Source organism: Sarcophilus harrisii, chromosome 6 (genome assembly GCF_902635505.1).
Source record: "Sarcophilus harrisii chromosome 6, mSarHar1.11, whole genome shotgun sequence".
Taxonomy (NCBI): domain Eukaryota; kingdom Metazoa; phylum Chordata; class Mammalia; order Dasyuromorphia; family Dasyuridae; genus Sarcophilus; species Sarcophilus harrisii.
In genome coordinates, this window is record NC_045431.1 from 185,875,819 (window position 1) to 185,902,255 (window position 26,437).

The 26,437-nt window shown below is 37.1% G+C and overlaps 1 protein-coding gene across 2 annotated transcripts in view; it reads right to left on the minus strand.

The window, feature by feature from the left end:
* Positions 1-23,026: 23,026 nt before the first annotated feature.
* The window catches only part of GRK4 (G protein-coupled receptor kinase 4), a 131,720-nt gene continuing 128,309 nt past the window's right edge, over positions 23,027-26,437 (minus strand). For both annotated transcript variants that reach the window (XM_031942454.1, XM_031942453.1), the window contains 2 exons: positions 26,244-26,384; positions 23,027-24,610 (listed from right to left, as the gene is read on the minus strand). In XM_031942454.1, coding sequence (XP_031798314.1) covers positions 24,557-24,610; positions 26,244-26,384 — 195 coding nt within the window. In that variant the 3' untranslated portion in view covers positions 23,027-24,556. The remainder of the gene's footprint in view (positions 24,611-26,243; positions 26,385-26,437) is intronic.

Below are 26,437 nucleotides of genomic sequence, written 5' to 3' on the forward strand. Positions count from 1 at the left end.
TATCTGGGTGGGGTCGGCTCAGTCCTGAAACTCATTGAATTCAATTCAAATTCTAGCCCTAGCTGAAACCCAGAGAGGAGCCAACTTGGGACTCCACTCACGGGCTTCCTTTAGCTAAATCTCTCTTTATAAAAAGAGCTAAACTAAAACCCTCTTTTTGCAGAGGTTCCAAGCATGCCAGCTACGCCATGCTTGGCATCCCAAGGAGCCTACTGTGTCTGGTGCCCTCCTCTCTTTACCCTCACCTATTATTTCCCTAACCAGACTTTTACTTTACTTCCAGTCCCCATAATAAACCTCTTTTATCAATCTAGGTTTTCAGGTCTGTAATTTCCTTTACAGAGAACCTCTGCGTCACCAGAAGGGAGTCCCCCAAACTCCCTACCCTAGCGCTGAGACCTGCCCTGAACCCTGAACCTGTCATTAGACTTCATTTAAGTCCCTGACCACCAGAAACCCTAATTTCATTTGGGTCCCCAAATCTAAACCTCATCATTTGGTTTCCTGACTGGGAAAAATCCTCAAAAACTAGACATAATTTGGTGATGGAACGGAACCCCAATTTTTTCAGCGTACTCAGAACCAATTTGGGTTTTGAGGTGTTGGTGCAGTATTCTTCCAGGAAGAATATCTATGTTCCTTCTTTCATCTCACCCTATCTATAAAGGTAGTGGGCACCCAAGCCTGGTCTGGGCTGTGGGCAGTATTCTCCCATGGAGAGAACATGCATTTTGACTCTATTTTTAGACATAGCAGGACCGGGAAATCCGGACCTCTGGACAAGGTAAAAGACCTTTTTTCTTTATCCTGCAGTGGATGCCCAAGCCATTCGGCTCAGGCTTGGGTCTTTGTTGGAGCTCTATGCTTGTGCACAATTCTTTAGGAATTGCTGTGGATTGACAAAAGGCCTTCTTTTGTCTCACTCTGTCTCTAGAGATACAAGAGAGGTTGCAAGGATTTGGGAAAACTAAAAAGCTTTTACCCGTCCACAATCTAGATTCACCTCTGCCTCTAGCATCCTTCCTTTGCTTGAGGAAATTCCCTCTGTCCAAATCCTTTCCAGAGACAAAGGTCCTTCCTTTGCATCTCATGGCATTTCTAATCTTTTTTCTCTCACCAGATAGCCCTGCTCTCAGGCAGGGACTTGAGGCAAGAGAGGAAGTGTCTCTTTAACACCCCCAGACCAAGGAGACACATGGCCTTTCTGGGGACCCCACCCTTTTCTGGGGTCCTAGGCCAGCGCTCCCTTTGATCTGTTCTGGGGAGATAACCGGAGAAACATAAGAGGAGCCGTGTTTGAGCTCTTCTCCCACTCCACCATTAAATGCAATGGAGTCTCTAATGGTCAGGCTCCAGCCACGAGGAAAAAGGTCATTGAACTGAGGTGAGTTTAGAGATATGTCTCTGCCCACGGCTGCTACTCCCTGGACAGGGGTAAGTGGTCTCCCCTTCAGGTCTCGCTCTGGCAGCAAGATTTGGGGGCTTAGATGAGCTGCCCCGCCCTCAAGTTCCTCTCCCATGTGGTTTGGCAACCTGCCATTTAAGTGTCCCTATCCTGTCCTCTTCTTGGAGTACTGTACAGTGGGGAGATTGGGGACTAGCTCTTAATCTTCTCAAATCTCCATAAAAGTTTTCACCAACAGAAGAATCTGGACAACTGGGCCGCGCCCCTCCCAGACTCTTTCCCTGGCTCTTTAAAGAGCTGCAGCTTCCAGCCCTCAGGAAGCATGCTCTCCCATACATCTTAAAGCTTGTCCCATACATTTTAAAACGGGACTTTACCTGATGTGCTTATTCCGCCTTAGACCAATGCCTCCCATCACAGCCTCTTACAAAGACTGGAGGATTCCAAACTGCTCTTAAAACCTCAGGGCACTTGCTTAAACTTTCCTCAGCTGCTGGTGGAGAGATAAGTAGCCTAGCTAAACCAGGCTAGGTCTCTCTCTCACTTTCCCACCCAACCTCACAGGTGGGAACTTTTTCCGCTCCTAATTTTCTCAGTCCCAAGACCTTTTGCTTTTAGCCCATTCTCTCCTGTTTTTCTGGATTGGCATTCTATGCCCCTGCCAACAATTAAAGGTTTCTTTTCTAGGCTCCAACCCTGGCCAGGTTGCAACTTCAAGAAGGACTTTTGGAGGGATGGCTGGGGAGTAAAATTCCAAATCAAGGCAAATTAAATTTTTAAGAGAGTGAAGATGGCTTCTTTCTCTTCTCATTTCCCGACTGCAGCAGGAAATAAGTTAGAGGGAGAGACTGAAACTATTTGAAAACTCCTTAACCACTTTCAATTCGGGGATCACCTTTAAAGGAAAGAGGTCTTTCCTGTTGCCTTTTTCTCTAAGCTTGCAGAATTCCCTTGTGGGGATTCCTCTCTCTAGATTCGTTCTCTGTTCTATAGCCGGTTCCTGACAGATTTTTCCCTTGCTCTGTTGTGCCATAGTTCTGCCTCAGTTTCTCTGGCATGAAGGCCCAGGGGCGATAGAATATGAATACTGTCTAGAATTAGGTGAGGAGCTGTTGAATGGAGAACAAAGAAATGTCCCACCCATTCCTGCTATACTTCTTCAGGCTACCCTGCCCTCATCATTGGTGGCCCTTCCAGGAGGTTTATTTATTTATTTTCCCCTTTTCACTGAGGTAAGCCCACCATATCACCCTTCTCTAGTAGGGGGACAGTTCAAATTCCCCAGGAGATCATTGGCAAGAACCTTCCCAGGAGCCCTAGCACACTCGAGATCAGATTTGTCTGGCCCCCAGGGGAGGCCTGGACAGACAAATTCCTTCAGATTGACAAAGTTTCTTTGTCTCACCTTCCTAGGGATATCTGGAGAAGGATGCTGTAGAAGGGGAAAGTCTGGGGCTTGTGACAGGATGGATCAACTTCCCGTCTGCATTCCTAGAGATTCATTCTCCTTTGGGCCGTCTCTTAATGCTGAGACTCACTCTCCAAATTTGAACTCTGAATAGGTTAGCTGAATTCCAATCTCCCTCCACCCACCACTCCTTTGGATTTTAAAAGTGTTTTTTTTTCCTTTCAAATCCTGGGACTGACTAACACTTCTGCCCTCAGACAAAAAGCAGCAGAGCCAAAACACACCCAGTAAAATCTTTCAAAGCTGAAAAAACTCCCAGCCTGATGAGAGACCTGGGACCCACTCCCCAACTTCCAAGGCCAATATACTAAGGCCAAGACTAGAGGAGCCCATTCTGAGCCCTGGATGTTTCTCCCACTCTGCTGCTAACAGCTGTTGGTTTTCCTAAACTAAAAACCCTGAGATTCTCAGGGCAATTTCTGCCTCCTGAAAAGACACTCAGAGCAGAGGTGCTCCCCAGATTTAGGCCTTAGGTGCCCCGGAAACTGTCCCAGGAGACCCCAGTCTCTGTCCTGAGTTCAAACAGGAGGAACTGCCTTTCCACCACGACAGCGAACCCCACAGGGGCTGAACTGGCCCCCCGGCATCTTGCTCTCTGGTAGGGAATTGAGGTCTGGCCTTGTTTCCCCTTTTATCCCAGCACAGTCTGAGCACCTCGGGGGCTGGTAAGTGGAGTAGACAGTGCTGCTACTTTGTACTCCCTCTGGCTCTTCCATCCCTCCCTCCCTCACAAAGAGTGGGGATAGTAGGAGGGAAGGCTCAGGATCTTTGCTTATTTTTCTGGTGAGATTGAGGAGTCAGTCAACTCTCTTATTTAAAAAAAAAAAAAAAAAAAAAAAGGCACCACAGACAGTTAAAGAGATTTCTAAGAGCTTAAACTGCATTCTCATCTTGACTAGATATCAAGGCCAACTGTCTCCAACTTCTGAGTCCACACCCTTAATCCCTGCCACCCTGACCCAACCCCAGGAGAAATTAGCTTTCCTGGAAATTTAGAGTGAAGGGGCTAAACTCTAGGCTACTTAACACCTTTTACTAATCTTTTGCTCCTAGCATTTTCTCTTATACTTTTCTTTGGCATACTGTTAGATGGGCCATCAGCATTCTTACAGGCAGCCCACAGAAGGGACCCGATGCATTTCCTGCTGAAGGCCCCATTCCCAAATGTTGCCATTTTAGCCCTGGATGACACTCCAGCTTTAATCCGATCCCCAGATCTGTTTTTTCTAGGCTTCAAACTTTGGATTCTCTACTGCCCTTCAGCCGGGAGAACATGGAACGACTGACTGGGACAAACACCCCTTAGATGCTTTGCTGCCATCCCCAAACCCCAGACCTCATGCCTCACCTCCTGGCATTGTAATGCCCGAGAAACTGAGCAAGACAGAGGTTAGAGACCAATTCAATAGTTTATTAAATGGAGAGAGATACTGGGACAAATGCATCCATGGTTGGTCCCAGGGCTGGACAAGACTATCATCTCAAGTATCAGAGAGCAAGCTTTTTATAGGACAACAAGAACAATGACATAATGGGGGAGGTACCTGTATGGGGGATAACCTAATGGGAGGGGGAGAGGCCCTAGGATGACACAATGGAGGGAGGTTACTGATATTCTAATGACATCTAAAATGGATAAACCTTTATTCTGTCAAACCTTAAGAAGGAATGTCTATAACCTAAAGATATAAAACCTTTATCTCATCAAACATTTAAGAGGGAATGTTTATAGCCTGGGGTTTTGGGGCAGAGCAACTGAGGTAGACCTTTTATCTCATCAAACATTTAAGAGGGAAAGGTTATAACCTGAGGCACAATAACTAAATAGGACAATGGGGAAACTAGGTCAGGACATCAAAAGGGAACTTTGGTATAATAGCATGAACCCCCGAAATCTCTCCGACCCTTGCCAGCTCGAAGCAGTTAAGAAGAGATAGTCGCCCCTTTTATCCCACATGCATTTGGAGGTGACTGCTTGAGGGGGTAATGAAAAGGGGATCCCAGAACTCTGAAAATCCTTGAAGGAGAAAATCTTCGATTCTGCCTCAATAAGGGACCCTGCTCCAAGTCCTTTCTCCCTTAAATGAATTTAAGTTTTGACTGCTTGAGGGGGGAATGAAGAGGGTACCCCAAAACTCTGAAAATCCTTAAAGGAGAAAATGTCCTTCAACTCTGCCTCAGGGAGGGATCCTGCTCCAAGGAAAGTTTCATCTTTGTTATCTGAGTGGCTCAGTCCTGAAATTCATTGAATTCAATTCAAATTCTAGCCCTAGCTGAAACCCAGAGAGGATCCAACTTGGGACTCCACCCACGGACCCCTTTAGCTAAATCTCTCATTATAAATAGAGCTAAACTAAAACCCTCTTTTTGCAGAGGTTCCAAGCATGCCAGCTATGCCATGCTTGACATCCCAAGGAGCCTCTGTCCACTAGAATAGTTTCCGGTGCCCTCTCTTTACCTTTACCTATTTCCCTAACCAGACTTTAACCTTACTTCCATTCCCCATAATAAACCTCTTTTATCAATCTAGGTTTTCGGGTCTGTAAATTTCTTTACAGAGAACCTCTGCGCCACCAGAAGGGAGTCCCCAAAACTCCCCACCCTCGCGCTGAGACCTACCCTGAACCCCAAACCTTCCACTAGACCTCATTTAAGTCCCTGACCACCAGAAACTCTAATTTCATTTGGGTCCCCAAATCTAAACCTCATCAAGATTAGGGTAGATTTGATAGTCAACAGCATAGAGATGATAAATAAAGCCATAGAGTTAGAATGACAAAGGGAACAATCTTTTGGAGATGGGATGGAATGTGTGTGTGTGTGTGTATATGTATATATATATATATACATACATATGTCAAAAGCCATTAGCCAGTAGTTAAGTAGCTAAGTAACAAGCATGGCAGCAAAGAAATATGAGAAGATAACTTCTCCCATTTCTTTTCCTTTCTTTTTTTTATTATAGCTTTTTATTTACAAGTTCTATGCATGAGTAATTTTATAGCATTGACAATTGCCAAACTTTTTGTTCCAATTTTTCCCCTCCTTCCCCCCATCCCTTCCCCCAGATGGCAGGTTGACCAATACATGTTAAATATGTTAAAGTATAAATTAAAAACAATATAAATATACACGTCCTAACAGTTATTTTCCTGTACAAAAAGAATCAGACTCTGAAATAGTGTACAATTAGCCTGTGAAGGAAATCAAAAATGCAGGCAGGCAAAAATAGAGAGATTGGGAATTCTATGTAGTGGTTCATAGTCATCTCCCAGAGTTCTTTCACTCCTTCCATTTCTTTGAGGAGTTAGAAAGGATATAGGTATAAAATGCTAAGTGTGTGTTAAGATTTTTTTGGATGCATTGGTCATTTTTGCTTATTGTTTTTTCTTTTAAAAACGGTTCTCTGGGAAAGGTGGAGGGAATATTCAAGTGGAAATTTAGGGGATGTGTAAGCAAAAGATTTATAATTTTTCAAAACGTTAACTTTGAAGAGAACAGTTTCAGTTGAATGATGAAGTCAGGATTGTAAAGGGTCATTAGAAGCTCCCTCTTAACACAAAGAAGTAGGCTCCTTTGAAGATTTCTCCATAGTACATTTGCCCCTATAGGTACAGAACACTGGCATCTTTAATGTATGACACTCCCTGAAAAAGTGGGCATTTTCCTTATATCAATCAAGGTAACATGGTTATCAGCTATGGAGCAGATTTTACTTATAGAATGATGTGATGCCCGCGTATTTTAAAATCAGCCAGAGTCAGGAATTCAGGTTAAGTGAAAATCTTCAATCTTTATTCTCAGTAGAGGTGAAGAAGAATCAGAGGTGAAGGGGGATCGGAGGTGAAGCGGGGGGAGTTCACGATCTCAATGTGTGCAGATGAGTTAAGAAAGGAGCCAGCCAGAAGCCAGCCAGCAGTCTCTCTCTGCTTCCCTCCGCCCCTCTGCCTCCACCCACCAAAATCGTCATTTCCTATACAACACATCAGGACTTGCACAAAGAGTAGGCCGGGGCCATTCTTTCTCCAAGCATATATATTAATAGAGTATGGTCCAATTACTATTTAGCCTCACATGCTTGGGACCCTCAGTGCATCAACTAGAGCTTCAGCCCATTACAGAATGAAGTACAGACCCATGCTTAGCTTAAAGAAAATAAGTAGAATCCCACCCATCCAGGGACCCGTTCAGATCCCATGACCCACTATTTGGCTCTTTGCAGGATCCCAGCAAAGGGTGAAGTTGGAGTTTCTCTTCCTCAAACTTTCCTTGATGCTTGTTTTTTTCTGGTCACAAATTCCTATGGCTCCATCTTCTTGCCCCATCAATTTCTGCCTTCCACTCAACACTTCATCTTGTTACTTTCCTTCTACAATTCATCATCATCCTGACTTATATTTGCCTTAGTACCTGTAGCTCTTAAGTTTGCAGAGCTCCCAGTTACTCCCCCTTATCCCTCTCTAACTTTGATCCTACAGGGCCCTGGCTTGTTTCTACCTCGGCAAAGGGTCCTACAATCTCTGGTCCACAGCAGCTGTGGGGCTACTGGCTATTCTTCAGCCCTAAGTAATATGGAAGAACTCTTATTCTAATAAATGTACCCAGGAATCCCTGGCTAAGGGGTTGGGTGGGATGGGGGGAGCTCGGGTTGGCTCTTCTAGGGGAGTAAGAAGTAATTTCTACTAATCCTAATTGATCCTTGGTCTAGGGGCATTTTGAACAGGTATAGAAACAAATGGGGTGGCTGGATGGGCAGAAAACTACCTGTGCTGCTTATTACAGTGTGGATTTTGGGTAGAAAGAAGTCTATTAAGTTCTGTATGAGGTTGTTCTAAGGAGGCCTGTGAATTTGCTTTATAATTGCTAATCACTCAGCAACAACAAATTAACAAAGTAAGAGGTTGGAGAAGGGCAGGATTAAACAGGTTCAAAAATGGCCCTTCCCAAAACAAGTGTGGAAGTAAGTGATTTTTGTCATTTGGTCGGATGAAAGTTTCTAGGAGGGGAGCAAAGGAATTATAAAAAAGATTAGCAGAACATATACTATGTTTTTGTTTCTGCCTTATAAGCAGTCATCTAATTATGGTGATGCAAGAGAAAAGTCTTGGGGAATCTGAAGGCACAGGTTCTTTCTGAGGAGTTAGAGGTAGAAGGAACTTTAGATACCAAATTCTCTAAAATAAAATGAGGTCAGGAATGGGGGACAGCCAACTGCCCAGGGTCACACAGCAAGTTACTGGCAGAACTGGGATTATACTTTTGGCAGGCTTCTTCCTCACTCTGGGTCTCATTCCTCATTTATAAAATGGCAGCATTGGACTGGATGATCTTTAAGGTCCAAATCAGCTCTATGATGATTTATTTCTGCTACATTTATAATATTTTCCCTGTGAATTGAGAAGTTGAAAGAGTTTTAGGAACACCTGCGATAGTGAATAGAGACTTTGAATATGGAAGAAGTGAATTCAAATCCAGCTTCAGGCATTTAGTAGAGGCTAATTTGGTCAAATCACTCAATCTCTATCTGGCTCAATTGTAAAATGGGAATAATAATAATAATAGCATCTATTTCTGATGGCTATTGTGAAGATAAGGTTGTATTTGTAAAGTGCTATATAAATGCTATCTATTTTTATTATTAGAAATATTCTCTATTAGAGAAGATGAGATCTTAAATGTGATTGAAGAAATTATTCAGAAAGGAAAATATTAAGAGTGTGATTATTGGTTAATCAAACATTTTTTCAGTCATGTCCAACTCTTTATGACCTCATTTGGAGTTTTTTTGGCAAAGGTAATGGAGTGGTTTTCCATTTCCTTCTCCAGCTCATTTTACAGATGAGAAACTGATGCAGAGTTAAGTGCCTTGCCCAGAATTACATAGCTAGGACACCTCTGAAAGCCAGATTTGAATTCAGGAAGATGACACTTCCTGACTCCAGGTCTTGAGAGAGTAGAGATAACAAATAGTAAGTAGTAGGTGAATAGACAACAGAGAAAGAAAAGTGAAAAAACCCACCTCTGGAACAATAGAATAGGTATATTTATCCTACAGACAGTTATTCTAAACATCTTAAGTCACATATTCTTGAGAAATCTCCTTGACCTCTGGCTCAATAGTCTGCTTTCCTGAGAGATAAAGATCTGCTTTCACTGGAATGCTTGATATTTTTAAAGCACAAATGTCATTCCCTTATTCAAGGAACTTTAGTATTTCCATATTGCCTCTGGGATAAAATGTTTTTTTTTTTTAAGCTTTTTATTTTCAAAACATATGCATAGATAATTTTTCAACATTGATCCTTGCATAGCCTTGTGTTTCAGATTTTCCCCTCCTTCCCTCCATCCCCTCCCCTAGATAGCAAGCAAACTAATATATATTAAAATATATATTGAATTTAGGATCAAATGTTAACCCCACCTTGTTTGTTTTTAAAGCTCTTTATAATCTGGCTCCAACCTATCTTTCCTGATTGATTTCCCATTACAGGCTCTCTCTCACACAGTCTCCATTCCAGCTAAACTGGTCTCCTTGATTTTCAGTCTGTTCACGACACTCCCATCTTCTGCTCTGATTCCTTTGTTTGTTTGTACTTCACGTGTGATAGTTTCTCCAACACTTCTGCCTTTTGGACTCCCTAGCTCCACTCAACTATCTCCTCCAAAAGTGAGGCTTTCATAAGTGCTACATCTTCTGTTAATGAGGCTTTAGCTGGTCTCTCCAATTATTAGTGTGCTGTCACATCAAAATTACTTTTATTTTGTGCATATTTTATATAAGTGTGTATATATTTTGTGTCATCAGAATCTAGCATTACTGTGCCTATATGCATTAGGTGTTTAAGAAATGCTGATTGAATTTAATTGAGTTCGAACAAAAATTGGATGAATTCTTGTCTGAATGTTATGAAGGGGATTTCAACTAAGGTCAAGAGACTGAATAAATAACCTCTAAAGTCTCTTCTTGCTGTGAGATTCTATGATTCCAGATAGAAGAAACTTTTAAAAACAAATTTCAGTTTGAATTTGCCAAGTTTCTTGCTGAACGACAAATGAAAATGGGTGCCAAGATTGCTTCTACTAAAAAATCATTATATGCCCTTGAGCAAATTATTTTTCCACCCTGCATTTGTATTTCTCTTTTTGAAATCTGCAGATATTAATATCTGCTCCAAATTACCCTCCCTGGTTATTATTAAAATAAATAAAATATGGGAAAGTGCTTTTGGCTCTTACAGACTAGCTAAATCTAGGATGTTATAAATAATAACTTAACTGTAGCTATCATTTTCCATCCATTTACTTCAACAATATCCCTTAGATCATGAATAGCGGAAGTATTTCAAAAGCATAAACACTGAAATCTTTAGGTCTAATAGACTGATTCTTTTATACAAGTTCAAATAGTCCTCTTAATGGGGGCTTAAATGTTATTCATAAATTCATAGAATGTCAGAACTGGAAACATTCTTAGGAGTTTTAGGGTCATCAAGCACATTAAACTATAAGATAGAATATGTAATCTAACCCTCCCATTTTACAGGAGAAAAAAATTCAGGGATTTCAGGGATTTATCCAAGTCACATTGCTAGTTAGGGTTGAAAAAAATTTAGAACTTAATTCATCTGACAATTGGGTTTAAATCATGCTCTTTATATCACTAAATTTAAATGTTTTGATTACTGTGCATCTTATTTCTAGTTGAAATATTGGAGCTTGTACTTCAGGGAGGACTTTGCTTATCATGCAGAATTCCTAGGGATGTCAGAGATCCCCTAGTCTGCCTCCCATCCTCCTATTTGGATGGATGGGAAGAAAGTGATTACAAAATTTGTTGCCTAAGACCCTGATGCGTTATTGGCCAGAACATAGGCAGGTTGCTCTAATGTTCTGTGTCACTACACTGCTTTCCTGTTTTCTTTGTACAAAAATCTTAATTGCTTACTAGTCATCCCTAAGGACAAAATGTAGATACAATCCTGAAGCAATATCGCTGGGCAATGCCAGAGGCAGGTGCTAGTTTCCACTTAAAGATGATTGTATTTCTGTTTTTGTTTTTTTGAAGGATGTCAGTAGTTTTATTTTATTTTGAAGTTTAGTCTACAGGTTGACTTTCATCAAAGACCTAAAAGTTTGATGAAAGACCTAAAACTAAGATAAAGAATAATCACAGTGCTCAAAGACATTTATGTATTCTTAGTGTTCACCTTCAGAAACAGAAATGAACGATTGAAGATAGATCTGTTGGTGGCATGGGAAGAGCTTCTTTAATAGAAAGAACCATGGATATGGAGTTAGAAGACCTGAATTAAAATCTTGACCTTGCCACTTATCAGTGACTGACTCTGGGCACTTTACATGGGATCTCATTTGAGCCTTACAATAGCCCTTTCAGGTATCTCCATTTGACATGGGGAATCATAAGCGAGTAGTTCTAGAGCTCAAAGGGATTGTTAGAGACCATCTAATTCAATTACCTTATTTTATAGCTGAGGATCTGAGGTATAGAGAGATTAAAAGTCTAAAGGCACCAGGGCAAAAAGTGAGATTTGAACTGATTTTCTGATGTTCAGAGCCTCTGACATATCATGCCCTGTATTAGTATGTACCTTACTTAAATAAGAGGGGTGACACAGTAAGCTGTCATCAGTCATCTATTCTCAATGTATTGTTAATAATAATAATAATAATAATGAAAAATATTTCTAGGGATTTGAATCTAATGGTATGGACGTTGAAACAAGCTTGACTTGAATTCTTCAGTTTGACTGAACTGCAACCAAATCTCAATTATATTCTTTTTGTAATGTTCTTTACAATTATGCTCTCCCAAATCAATTACATATCACCACTCCTATTTTACCTTTCACTTTCAACACTTTGTCAAACCCTTGTCAATCAATATATATTAGATGCCTACTATGTTCCAGGCACTGGACTAAGTGCTACATTAAAACTTAGCTTCTTCCTAAAATAAGTGTTAGACTAGATAATGTCACCCTGAGATGGTGAAGTTGGAGATGTGATACTTCTCCAGAAGCAACCACTAAAAATCAAGCTCAAAGGGAGGGTAACACACTCCTAAAACTATAGCTCAGGAGCTTTACCTGTAAGTCAGTCAGGAGATACAATTATTTCAGAACATAGGAGAAAGCACAGGAAGAACAGAAGCTACAAAACATGTTTGTCCCTCCCTTCAACATCATGCACACTCACAAATATACATAGTGTGTGTGGGAAGGGTGAGCACAAAATCTGATACACTAGTAGTAAGGCACACAAATAGTTAATTTGTCTTTTGTTCAATCTTTTTAGATTGAGTTTTCTTAAAATTAATACACTTTTCCCACACCATCGAATTTGCATTAAAAATCCATTACTGAAAATTTCTCTTGATGGTACAGTGACATCAATAGGTTTTCAAACACAAATGTCCAAGCAGTTTCTATGATTTTTGTACATCTGTAATTAAGAAAGGCAAATATCTAGTCATGAAAAAATGCTCTAAATTATCATGCTGCAAAAGAAAAATCAGATCAAAACAGGGAAAAAAATGAGAAAAAAAAAAGCAAGCAAACAACAAAAAAGGTGAAAATACTATGTTGTGATGCACATTCAGTCCCTATGGTCCTCTCTCAGCATGTAGTTCCATCACTAGTCTATTGTAATTGGCCTGAATCACCCTATTGTTGAAAAGAGTCATGTGTATCACATTTGATCATCACACAATCTTGTTGATTAGAGAAATGCAAGTTAAGACAACTCTGAGGTACCACTACACACCTGTCAGACTGGCTAAGATGACAGGGAAAGATAATACATAATGTTGGCGGGGATGTGGGAAAACTGGGACACTGATGCATTGTTGGTGGAATTGTGAGCTGATCCAACTATACTGAAGAGCAGTTTGGAACTATGCCCAAAGGGCTATCAAACTGTGCATACCCTTTGATCCAGCAGTGTCTCCTGGGCTTATATCCCAAAGAGATTTTAAAGGAGGGAAAGAGACGCACATGTGGAGAAATGTTTGTGCAGCCCTTTTTGTAGGGACAAGAAACTGGAAACTGAGTGGTACCCATCAGTTGGAGAATGGCTGAATAAATTGTGGTATATGACTGTAATGGAATATTATTGCTCTGTAAGAAATGACCAACAAGATGATTTCAGAGAGGCCTGGAGACACTTACATGAACTGATGCTGAGTGAAATGAGTAGAACCAGGAGATCACTACACAGCAACAAGATTATACAATAATCAACTCTGATGGACATGGCTCTTTTTAATAGCAAAGTGATTCAGGCCAGTTCCAATAGACTAGTGATGGAGAGAGCCATCTGCACCCAGAGAGCAGACTATGGGAACTGAATGTGGATCACAACAGAGTATTTTCACCTTTTTCTGTTGTTTGCTTGTGAGTTTTTTTTTCTTTCTCACTTTCTTTCCTTTTTGATCTGATTTTTCTTGTGCAGCAAGATAAATGTAGAAATATATAAGAATTGCACATATTTAACTTATATTGGATTACTTGCTGTAGGGGAGAGGGGATGGGGGAAAGAGAAAGAAAAAATTTTGTAACACAAGGTTTTCCAAGGGTGAATGTTGAAAACTATATTTGCATGTATTTTGAAAAACAAAAACTATTTTTTTTTTTGAAAAGGAGAGAGAGGCAGATAGGGGGTTCAGTGGATAAAATATTAGGCTAGGAGTATGGAAGATCTTAATTCAAATCCTGTGATCCAAGGCAAGTCACTTAATCTCTGCCTCAGTTTCCTCACTTGTAAAGTAAGGAAGTTAGACTAAGATCCCTTCAAGCTGTCAATCTGTATACTGCTTTTTGAAATTTTGACATTGTCTTATTTGTTTGCAATATTAAATAGAAAGATGTTTCCCAAATGATCACTAACATAAATAACTAATTTTCCTTCTCACTGTATTACCAGCAAATGGGATAAGTCAAAAATGTTTTGAATAAATTTAGCAAAAATTTTTATCAAATGAGGCATTTCCTTTTGAACAATTAAGCAACTTTATATGTAAGCAATCTTTTTGATATCACAGGCTGAAAAAAATTTACATATATCTTTTAAAAATATTTTTATTCCTTTTTTATATCATCAGAACTTCTCTATTTCTCCATCTTTGCTCTTTCAAGAGAACCATTACATATAACATCATTAAAGAAAAAAGAGAAAATTGGCAAAAAAGATTTTTTTTAAATGTCTGAAAATATATGTAATGTTTTATACTCATGGACTTCCTATCTCTGCAGTGGAGTGAGGTGGGGGGTCAAACACAGTTGATTTATTTTTTTTGGTTTTTGTTTTTTAAAAACAAATATCTTGCCAACATTTTCAATATGTATATCTTCAAGAGATTTCCATTTATTAGGTGTCATGACATCTACAGCTAAAGCATTTACACAAAATAACCAAAGTAGTCTTTCCTTTCTATCAAAAAAAATGCCTGGGAGTATAAATATCGTATTTTTTTTGGAGACTTAGGCTTTTACTTTGTGTTTGTTTCTTTTGTTTTAGCAGTTAAAGTGGATTTTCTCTTCAAAACGTTTGCATACTTAAATATAACAAAGGAATATTATTTAATAGAATTAAAATAAAAATTAAGACATTTGAATATTTCCAAATTTCAAGCAATTATTTACAACTCATATTAAGTATCTTTTTTTTAAAGATGTAATTTTTTGGGGGCAAACTAGCTATTGTGTTTACTGAACCAAAGGATATTGAGAAATGTTATGGATATTATAGGACTTTTTATTTACTCAACAAGATTAATTTTGAGGTTATATGCCTTATAATCAAATACAGGAAGCAGCATGAAAAGGATCTGACTCATTTTTGTTGCAATATACACCAACAAGGGCATGTTCCATCAATGTTGGTACATACTGCTCAGATCTGACCTTGTTTACACATACAGTATTAAACACTGTCTTGTATTTAGAGTAAATTGGGGCAAACTTGCTGTTAGTTTACCTTCTACTGGCTTTGAGGTTTTTTCCCCCAATGGGAAAAAGTGGGTATGTTTATTCAGAAGTATACTTCAAAATATCTAGTAATTTTGGCCATTGATCCATGATGCTCTCCCCAGGGTCTTTTTTTTTTTTTAATTTTATTTTTTATTTAATAGCCTTTTATTTACAGGTTATATGTATGGGTAACTTTACAGCATTAACAATTACCAAACCTCTTGTTCCAATTTTTCCCCTCTTACCTCCCCCTCCCCCAGATGGCAGGATGACCAGTAGATGTTAAATATATTAAAATATAAATTAGATACCCAATAAGTATACATGACCAAAGTGTTATTTTGCTGTACAAAAACAACCAGACTCTGAAATATTGTACAATTAGCTTGTGAAGGAAATCAAAAATGCAGGTTCTCCCCAGGGTCGTGACTTATTTTCCCTTATCTCCCACCTATATGGGAGCAGACCTGACAGTTTCCAAACCTCTATCCAAGGAATCCCCTTTCAATTTGGTTTCTTTCTACATAAGACATATTACTATGGCAGCTATGTCAAAAGACAAGCAATGTGTAACAGATATGTGGAACTCATTTTTAATTCTAACTCTACATTTAATTCTACTCATGGCAGCCAAACAATGGGGGGCATGGGCTTGCCAAACTAGTCCAGCCAGGGTAATTGGGCTTGCCAGAGGCCGAGTGGGATTTACGGAGGAGGCTATGGTGGTCAGAACAGCATGGGCAAATAGGGCAGCCAAGGAGCACTGAACAACAGCCTCTACAGTAGCATGGGCATCTATGTCTGGCATGTACATACAGTATGAGTGGTGGATGAAGAACATAATCTTGATTTTTTATTTTATTTTATTTAATAGCCTTTTATTTAGAGGTTATATGTATGGGTAACTTTACAGCATTGACAATTGCCAAACCTCTTGAGAACATAATCTTGATAACTGGCTGACTCTCGGTCAAGTTTAAGAAACACACAAAAACAAAGTTTAATGGTTTTGTAATACAAGCTTGTGATTTATGCTTACTATAAGTAGAATCCAAATTGTTTTTAAAAGTTCAACGTCCAGTATTTTTGAATTACAGAAACACACTCATCTGAGATTTAACAACCAAAATGAATAAAGATTAAAGCTATGAAAGTTTTAGCTTTTCTCAAGGTAGTTTTCAGAGTGTATGTAAGTAGAAACCATATTTAGTTTAAGCATTTTCTATGTTTAAGTCCTTATACACCACATTACATGGACTATTGAAATTTATGTTGGGAGATATGTTTTCTATAGAACAAACTAGGAGCTATGTCTATCAATCAAAAGTGAAACATTTGTCATTTTCCTCCCCCTAGTTTGTTTACCACCTTGTAAGGCACACACATTTGAGCTTTTTTTTTTTTTTTTTTTTTTTTTTTTTAAAGTTATTGGGGACAACTTTGAGCTACAATAAGGATCTTTTATGATTTAAATTTTTTTATAGTAACAATTTCCACTTAGGTGTATTGCACTAAGTGACTTGTTAAATAAGTCTTCTGTTAAAACACACACACATTATAATGACATTCAAATGAGAAACTGCATTTCATTTGTGTGTAACTGCAATTCTAAAATAGTCCAGTATCCATATTTTGCTCCTTTCCTAAGTTGTTGTTCTTTTGTTATCTTGAGAATAAAATACAATTTTATAACAGGATCTGTTTAATCAGAAAATGCCAGTTCTTTTCTTCTGGAATCAAATTCACTATTTCCCTGAATTGTTTTGCTGAGTTACCTAAAAGATGACCATCAGGGACTGGAATGGGGAGATATATCTTGCTAAAGAAATTAGTTTTATCTATTTCTATGCCAAACACACTGTGTGATTTTAGTCATTGCTTAACTCAGAAATAATTCAATCATAATATGCCCCATAGGCATAACATTAGATGGGTCAGCAGTTTTACTCAGTGCTACGAGAAATGTAGATTAGAAAAGGAACAGTTTTGTTTTGGTTTTTTGATATGGGAAAAAAATCGAATTTCAAGGGAGGACTTCACTTTTCTTCTCAACTTTTCACTTCAAGCAATATATACTATATACTAGGGAATTTTAATCAATTCACAATTAAAGTGAAAGAACAGATGAAAGATACTGGGGAGGCCGACTCAACTGGACTTGGCAATTGAAAGAATATGAGAGCTAAGAGGAGTTAAGGAGTGAAAAGTAAGTTAACTCCACAGGATCATGGTTTCTTGAGAAGTGATGTAGAAATCGGAGGACTGGTTTTCAAGCACAGCGGGTATGTTCTGGAGGAATTCCTAGACTCAGCAGCAGGAGAAGTTGACAAATATGTATTAAGTGTCCAAAATATGCTGGGCAAAGAAAGGTAAAAAACAGCTTATTCTCTAAGGAGGGGAATAATATGGGAGTCACAAGGAACAGGCAAGAGAAAGAACCATAATATGTAGCCCAGAACAAGTGGGGATGAAAAAAGCACCAATTAAGACTGCACTTTCAGTCTGGAGGTCCATACCAGAGATTGATAATGAGAAAAGCCAAAGACTGAAACCGGGTCACGTAAGCCCAGAGCTGCAGTTCTTGGTGACAGATTATGAAAGGAGAGATGGTTTTACAGACATAGTAATTTTAGTCTGGCACATAGTAATAAATGCTTATTGACTTTTAGGACAAAGTCCATTTGCTTGAAAGGTAACAGCTTGGAAAAGAAAGGACAAAAATGTTTGGTTAAACTGCTTTTCACATTCAAAGCAGCCCGATAGTTACATATAATAATTTATTTTGCACTTCTTTAATACATATAAATCTTGCATACTAGAATTAGCCCTATTATTTTATCTTATTAAATCAAACTTCAAGAGATCCAAGACCTGTCACATAAATTTCCTATCCTCAGGCATAGTATAGAGCTCAGAATATAGTGTTTAATAAATGCTAATTGAGCTGGGATAATGGAGGTTGAGATGTCAGGGATGACGTCTGGCATGCGGGGATGGGCAGAAGAAAGTAATAATTATAGCAGGGCATCTAGTGGAGAACATGGACATGAGGGAAAAGGACTTGATGGACCTGTTCTATGAGCACGACATCAAGGACACTGAATTCAAGAACCTTCAAGATCTGGCGCCCTTGAAGGATCCCAGGGAAGCAAAAGATGCTATTTACGGAAAGAATGGTTATGAGTATGATCAGTGCCAGCTTCCTCCAGAGTTATCAAGAGAAGGGACTGGAGCACCTTCAAGAACAAGTGAATTTTAAGTACTCATCTCAGGCCTCCCTCCCTCCCTGTGATTTGAAGCACCACAGGGGAGAAATCAATCAAATTAATAAACATTTGTTAAGTCCCTACAATGTGCCAGGCACTGTGTTGAACACAGGAGATACAAAAAAAGACAAAAAGACAATCCCTGCCTCTTAAGGAACTCACAATCCAACAGAAGAAACAATATGCAAACACACACATACAAAGTAAGCTATAAACAAGATAAATTGGAAATAATTAACAAGAGGCTGGGGAAGGCTTCCTAGATTTTAGTTGAGACTTAATGGAAGCCAAGATCAGGATAGTCAGAGCAGAGGATTTGCTTATGATTCCAAAACTAAAAACAAAAACAAGACTGAAGCAAGGCAGCTTACAGAGATCCATAAAAATCACTCAGGGCATTAAAGCTCCAGGATAGGAATTCCAGAGTTGAAAGGATTAAATCCCCTTGGGGCATGAACCCTGGTCCAGAGGATATCCCTAGATGAGAGAAGATGGACTAGGTATATTTAGAATGAAGGAAGGCTGGAGCCATTTTAGATACAATTAGAAGAACTTAGGTGCTCAAGTAGGAGTTTCACGGCTGCAGTAGTTATATGGTGAGAACATTTTCTGAATAGAGACATGAGGCAGTACCTCCTTCAGAGAGCATAATATTAAAATACACACACATGGGCAAATCTGGTCTTAAAACAAATGTTTTAACCAAATGGGCCCACTGTTGGACCAACTTTGACTTTGGTTTAGGAAATATATATGAAGTAATCTGCCCCAAGTTATGGTAAATAAAGTCAAGTTTTGGCTGCAGGTTTGATGACCCCAAATCCAGAGTTCTAATTTTTCACATTGCAAATCACCAAAAAAAAGTGCTGTGCATAATTGGCATCTATAGCACAAATTGCTTACCCTGGCCTAAATTAAACTTTTTCAAGATTTAGATAGAGTCATCAAATTTGAGATATCTCATTTCTGGTTCCTTTTAAAGTACAATCCTCCCAAACCTGGGCCTGGCCTCCAAGTTTTGAGAATCCAGTGAACATTTGTGGAGAATCTATTTCTACTAAAGCAATGACGCATGTTTTATTTCTAGAAGCACAGTTCAAAATCAACTTGATTTTAAAATAGAGCAATAAGAGCTGCTTGCTTAGTGAATTACTCATCCTTAAGAAGCCCAGAATGTGGAGAGATTTAAAAACAAAGTGCTCCTGTAAATTCTCCTGAATATATCAGGGCTTATTCATTTCTCTCCCATAAAAATAATCAACTACGTATCACACATCACAAGCTAAATTATTCTGCTTTTTCATATATGAAATTAGGTCAACTGAAAGACATAATATTCTTTTTTTTTTTTTTTTTTTTTTTTTTTTGCCAAGAAAGGTACTAAACAAAATCTACCTCTTCTTGATTAATGGGCCCAGAGTTGAAAGTGCCTGATAGCTGCTCCTCCTAAAATTTCAATCTGACTTCATTTTTGGTCCAAAAATATAAAAATTCTGAAATTCTGGATATTAGAAAGTTTAGGAACTCTCCTCTGATGCCTCATTGTCCTGAAGGGGTGACTGAGTTCTTGAAAATTATATCAGCAAAGTATAAACTCTAGCCAGTCCTTTTGCTCAACTGAGAAAGTTTCTAGTAGGGTCTATGGCTGCAATGTTAAAGACCAATGTAACTCAAGATTAAGTGGAGAGGGTCATCATCAGATGATTTGTTATAAAATTTTTTGAGTCACTGCTACTTATGGGCGAGCATAAAAGGTGAGGAAGAGGGAGGGAGAAAGCAGTCCTTATCAATGGAAGGAGTACCCCATTGATAGATCAATGACTATTTTGAAAAATCTGAGAATCTGCTGTAGCCTAATAAAACCTTCTTGTCCCATAGCAAATAGTAGAAAGTACAGCTTCCAGTACATTCAAGGGACAACAGAGATGGGGACAAGACAGTGGCTTCTATTATGTAGGCCCCTAACATTTGTTGAAATGAACTAAATAAAAAAGAGTAAATCTGCCTGAGAGAGCTGGGTTAGGTAGAATGTATCCATTTCAATAGATCTTAGATTGGGAAAAATTTTAGTCAGATAAAGTAAAAAAAAAAAAAAACCAAAAACTAAATTACTATTTTTGGGGTTTTAATGGAGCTTAGAAGGATTCAACTTGTTTTCTTTGATTATGGAAAAAACAATCAGGACCCATGTGAAGTAATGGGGAGGTAGATTTTACTCAGTGTAAAAATTTTCATAATTAGAACTTTGCAAAGAACAAGTTACCTTTGGAAGCAGTGAGTTACCTATTGCTGGTGTGGAGGTAGACTGGCTTGTTGGGATTATTGTGGCAGGGAGCCATGTTTCATTGAGTGTAAACTAGGATTTTTTTTTTAGTCCTTTTCAAAAAACTGAATATTATATAACAGAAGGCAGAGCCAAGATGATAGAGAAAAGGAAGGGACTCATCTGGGCTCTTCCAAATTCCTCTTCAAAAAACTTTAAAGTGACACCTCAAAATGAATTCCAGAATAGCAGAATCTACAAAAGGACAGAGTGCAACAAATTTTCAGCCCAAGACCACGTATCTGGAAAGCTCTGTCATAGATGGGGGTGAGAGTTCAGTACATGCAAAACCTCAGCAAGCCAACAGCAAGCCTTGTGGACAACTAAATCTGCAGTAGTAGCTTTTGAAGTTTTCAGCCCTCAGACAGAAAAAGGACTGGACATTGGTCAGAAGAAAATTACAGGGGTCCCCTCTGTTGGTACTAGGTGAAGGACTCTGTCGCGTTATCTATATGTAGATCTGAGTTGCAGTTTTGGAAGTGAGCAGGAGCACTATTGTGCTAGAGTTGTAGGGAAGCAAGACCCTTGTTACACTTCCAGGGTGGAAAAAAGTGCTTGTGGTCATTCACAAACCAGAGTAGGGCAAGAAGGACAGTTAAAAAAAAAAAAACCCAAAACAACAACTCCTTAGATCATATCACCTTGGAAGAAATGAAAATTTACAGACCTACATAACTATCTTTGAAAACATCTGCATAAAGAAATCTGAAACTTGGAATACTGTCTCTAAAACCTTAGGAACAGAGCCGAATTTTAACATAAAGTTAAAAATCAAAGAACAGGTTGGAAAAATGAGCAAATGACAAAAACCAAAAAAATTATCATAAAAAAATATTGTGGTGACAGGGAAGACCAAAACAATCTCGAAAGAAGACAAAAGAATCAAAACAGCTACATACAAAGCCTCAGAGAAAAATGTCCAATGGTTTCAGGTCCAAAAAAAATAATTCTTAGAAGAGGACAAAAAGGATTTTGAAAATCAAGTAAGATAAGCAGAGGAAAAATTAGGAAAAGAAATATAATTGATGCAAAAAAAATCATGCAAAAATTTTAGTAAAGGAGGTATATACACAAAAATACTAGATAAAATAACACCTTAAAACTAGAATAGATTAAATGTCAAAAGAGGTGCAAAAATCTACCGACAAAATCCTTAGAAAGCAGAATTGGCCATGTGGAAAAAAGATGAACAAAATTTCAATGAAGAAAATAATTCCTTAAAAATGTAGAAATGGACAAATGGAAAAGCTTGCTGAAGAAAATCATTCCTTAAAAATTAGAATTGGGCAAGTGGAAGTTAATAACTCCTTCAGATAGACAATAAGACAAAATAAAAATGAAAAAATAAAAAAAAGAAGAAACATCTCTGACCTGGAAATTTGACTGAGATGAGTTCATTTGAGAATTATTGGACTCTGTGAAAATCATAATCAAAAAAAGAGTCAATCATAGTTCAAGAAATTATCAAAGAAAATTTAGATTCATAGAGTAAAAGAGAAGTCAAACAAATCCACCTCTTAAAAGAGATTCCAAAATGAAAATTCTCAGGAATATTATAGTCAGATTCCAGAGTCCAAGCTTTTCAAATAATGCAAAAACAGCCAGAAAAAAACCAATTCAAATATTGTGTTGCCATGATCAAGATTAACAAGATTTAGCAGCTTCTATTCAGTAGTCAAGTATATAAATTTACCTTACCCCATAGGGAAGCAGTAGGGGAAAAGAATGAAAAGGAGTAGGGAGTTATAGAAAGGACTGCGGGAAGCGGCAGAAAGAACCAAAGGATGGACAGGGTGAAAAAAGAGCAGGATAAATAGGAGAAAAAAAGATGGAGGGAAATACATGGTAATCAAAATTGTGGGGAAAAAAATTATGGCAAATTTCTCTAATAAAGGCCTCATTTTTCAAGTATACAGAAAAGTGAGTCAGATTTATAAGAATACAAGTCATTCCCCAAATAGATAAATGGTCAAAGAATATGAACAGGCAGTTTTCAGATGAAGTAATAAAAGCTATTTACAATCATATTATTGATTAGAAAATGACAAATTAAATCAAATTAAAACATACCTAAGAGATTGGCTAGTATGACTGAAAATGAAACTGAAAAATATTGGAAGGGAATGTGAGAAAATTGAGATACTAATGCACTGTTGGCTGAATTGGGAACTGATTTAACCACTTCAGAGAACAATTTGGAACTATGCCCAAGGGGATTCCCTTTGAGCCAGCAATATCACAGTGAGAGCTGTATTCTAATGAAATAAATAAACAAAAGGGGAAAAGCCTTTTTTGTACAAAAATATTTATAGCAGTGCTTTTTTTTTTTTTTTTTTTTTTTTATGATGGCATAGAACTGGAAACTGAAGAAATGCCCATCAACTGGGTAATGGCTGAACAAGTTGTATATAATTGTGATGGGATACTATTATGCTCTAAGAAATGACAAGCAGGATGCTCTCAGAAAAATCAGGAAAGACTTACATGAATTGAGACAAAGTGAAGTGAGCAGAAAAAGAACAGTTTACACGGTAACAGCAATATTGTATGATGATCCACTATGAATGACAGCTATTCTCAGAAATAAATGATCCAAACTAACTCTAAAGGATTTATGATGAAAAATGCTATCCACCTCTAGAGAAACGATAACATCTGAGTGCAGAATGAATCATGATTTAAAAAACTTTTTTCTTTTTTGAGGGGGAGAGTGTATTTTCTTTCACAATATGACTAATACAGATACATGATTTGCATGACTGTAAATGTATCATTTATATTAAACTGCCTGCCTTCTCACTGAAAGAACAGAGAAAAGATGGAGGGAGAACATTTGGAACTCGAATTTAAAAAAAATGAATGTCAATTGTTTTTACAGGTAATTGAGAAAAAATGTTAAAAATATTCTAATAGAGGTCCTAGCACAACAGTCTTTCAAGTTTATTCTAATTATATCATTAATTTGAGTATTGTATCTTTTTGTGGTATTAATTTATGAAAAGCTGAGTTTCTTATTAGTAAAGTGAATGCTGTAGCAAGGTAGAGCACCTTTATATGATATTTATTTTACATTTATAGTGATAGATTTTATTCCCATACAGGCTGTTTAAACATACTTTTTCAGCATCACTGTTTTGGGACTCTCCCCCATTACTTGGTTTTTTACTTACAAAACATAAGAGCAAGTTTTTACACTATTAAGAACTTTGTAACCAGCTGCATCTGGTTTTGAGGCCTTAAAACATACAGAAGGACCAAAGTACCCATAATGCTATACATTTTGAATAGTTCAGGACTTGGTTAGTATTCTCTTAATGACTACCAAGGCTGTGACTCCAGAGTCACAGGAAACCACATTATCTTTCAATAAGTGGATAAATATAGTCTAGAAGAAAGCCATAACCCGTCACATAAATATCAACATTATGATGGTTAAAAAATATTGGCATAAGAAAAATAATATAGATACCATACCTATCTGGGCAGATGTAAATTGAATTCACAAGAACACAGTGAAGAATAAAAACATACTTCTGAAAGAATTATGCTACATTAATATAAAAAGATACTGTACAACATTAATTAATTCTATTATTATAAAGTGATTTTTTTTTTTTTAATTTTTGAATGCACCCTGAGAAGAGGGATAGTGAATCTTTTCCCCCATCCTAGAAGTCAGTATAAATCCATGAAGGTAATGCCATTCCTTTGTATATAAGTTCAATAAAAATCCTAAGTAATCATAAATAATAACGTGATTTAAGTTGATTCACAAGAAATAACAGGTTTGTACTTATTTCCCAAGCTTTTTCAATTAACATAGTCACATTTCACATGTGTTCAGACATGGCTAAATCTAGTATAAATATACTAGATAACAATGAATGTATTACATCAAAATGGTATTTTTATGGCTTTTTCTTCAATAAAATTTTAGTGAAAATATACATCTGAACATAATTTAAGTACAAATGTACAAAATCTGTAAACTCACATAGTATGTTTTAAAATTTATAATAAATTTTTTTATTACAGTTCATAGATACAATAAAATATTCAGAATTTACTCATTCTTTGCATTTGGTTTTTTGGCTATGATACAGTGGTTTAAAGTCTCGTTGGTTCCTCTTCTTCATCACTGTAACCAGATTTAAAACAGACCTGCGAAAGAAAGCACATCAGCTATTTTAATTAATATTTCTTTTTTAAAAAAGCTTTTTATTTTCAAAACATATGCACAGTTTTCAACATTCATCCTTACAAAACCTTTGTGTTCAAAATTTTTTTTCTCCCTCCTTTTCCTCCATCCTCTCCCCTAGACAGTAAGTAATTCAATACATGTTAAACATGTACATTAATTAATGTTTTTATTCCAATAACCTGGAACTTAATTTCTAAGGCATATTGAACAATGTTCCAATATGGCTGCAGGTTGAGACAATTTTCATTTTAACAATTTTAAGATGAAAAAACTCAATCATTTTCTCTTAGTTTACTTGAACTAGTTCATCATCTTATGATTAGGTATATAAAACAAGCTATTCATAACAGAAAAGGTTCAGCTTTCTTACATGGTTTTTAATTCCATTTTGTTTTAGGTTAGTCAAACTCACACATTTGACTGGTTAAAATCAATACACAATAATTACATGCTGGTATAGAATTTTTTTTTTTTTTTTTAACAATAGTAACTTTTTCTTTAAAACATTCAATTCTTCATGTATGAAATATGGAAATACCACACTTATTAAAATAGTCTGATTTAAACTGTGAAAAGTACTTCTTTTTCAGAGCAAAACAGAACAAAAAGTAGATTATAAATAATAATTTCTCCTAGTAAATGTGATGTGGTACCCAAGCATGAAGTAATTTTAATCATGAGAAAACAAAGTTCACAAAAATTGTTAGGATCGAGGACTGTTTCTATCTTTGTATTGATCAGAGTTTCTACAATGACGTTTGCGAGTCAAATTTAGGTAAAACAAGTTATTAAAATGACTTGTCAGTTTTACACTGGGACCCACAATACATAATTAGGATTAGGAAAAGGCCTCCAACATATTAGGTGGATTTTGGGGCTAATTTAAGGGCATGCTTAATAATCACAATGTGGATAAAGATTCTATACTGATGAAATAATGAATCCAAAGTTTTAAAAATATTTTATAATGATTCAAAGAGAAAAACCTGCACTTGGGAATTATGATTTCTAAGTTCAATAAAACAACATAAATTCTGACTTACACATAACAATCATCAACTTCTTTTTTTCAAAAATCTGTCCTATAGAAATGGCTTACAAGGTCCAATAATATAGCCTTGAGCGATTTTAAATGTTATAGAATTTATAGGCATTACAAAAATGAGCAATTAAAAACACAACTCATTTAAAAAAATAATTTTATAATTAATGATTTCTGTTTTAGTTCTCTTACAGGATAAGAACATTTTAGGTAGATGTCAACCCTTACCTAACTCTTAAGAGAACTGTAAGAGAACTAAACAGGATAAGAACATTTTAGGTAGATGTCAGTAACTCTTACCTAACCCTTACCTATTATGCAACCTTTAATTATAACATGGTCTTTATACAAACCGTAACCACAGTCTTCAACTAGACATAGTGCTATTTATTAAAATGATGTTTGGGGTGAACTTTTGAGAAATTTTATTATACAAGCTGCATTAAAAAAAAAAAAAAACTGAAAGAGAAGTAACTATTATCTCCAAATCTTTAGTAAAGATTCATTTTTGCTTTTAACATAGCACAGAAAAATCCCCAGCAGATTTTTACCCCTCTTCTGAAGAGTCTATGGAAGAAGCCTCTCTTTGGTCTTGGAGTATGTCTTGGAGTATGCTTGTTAACATCTAGATCTGATGTCAGGTTGTCATTTTCAAATGTGTTGATGTCTTTAAAACATTCCGTTTCAATCATCTGCATACAAAATAGAGGTAACAAAAAAATAATCTTGATAAACCCTGAAGGAA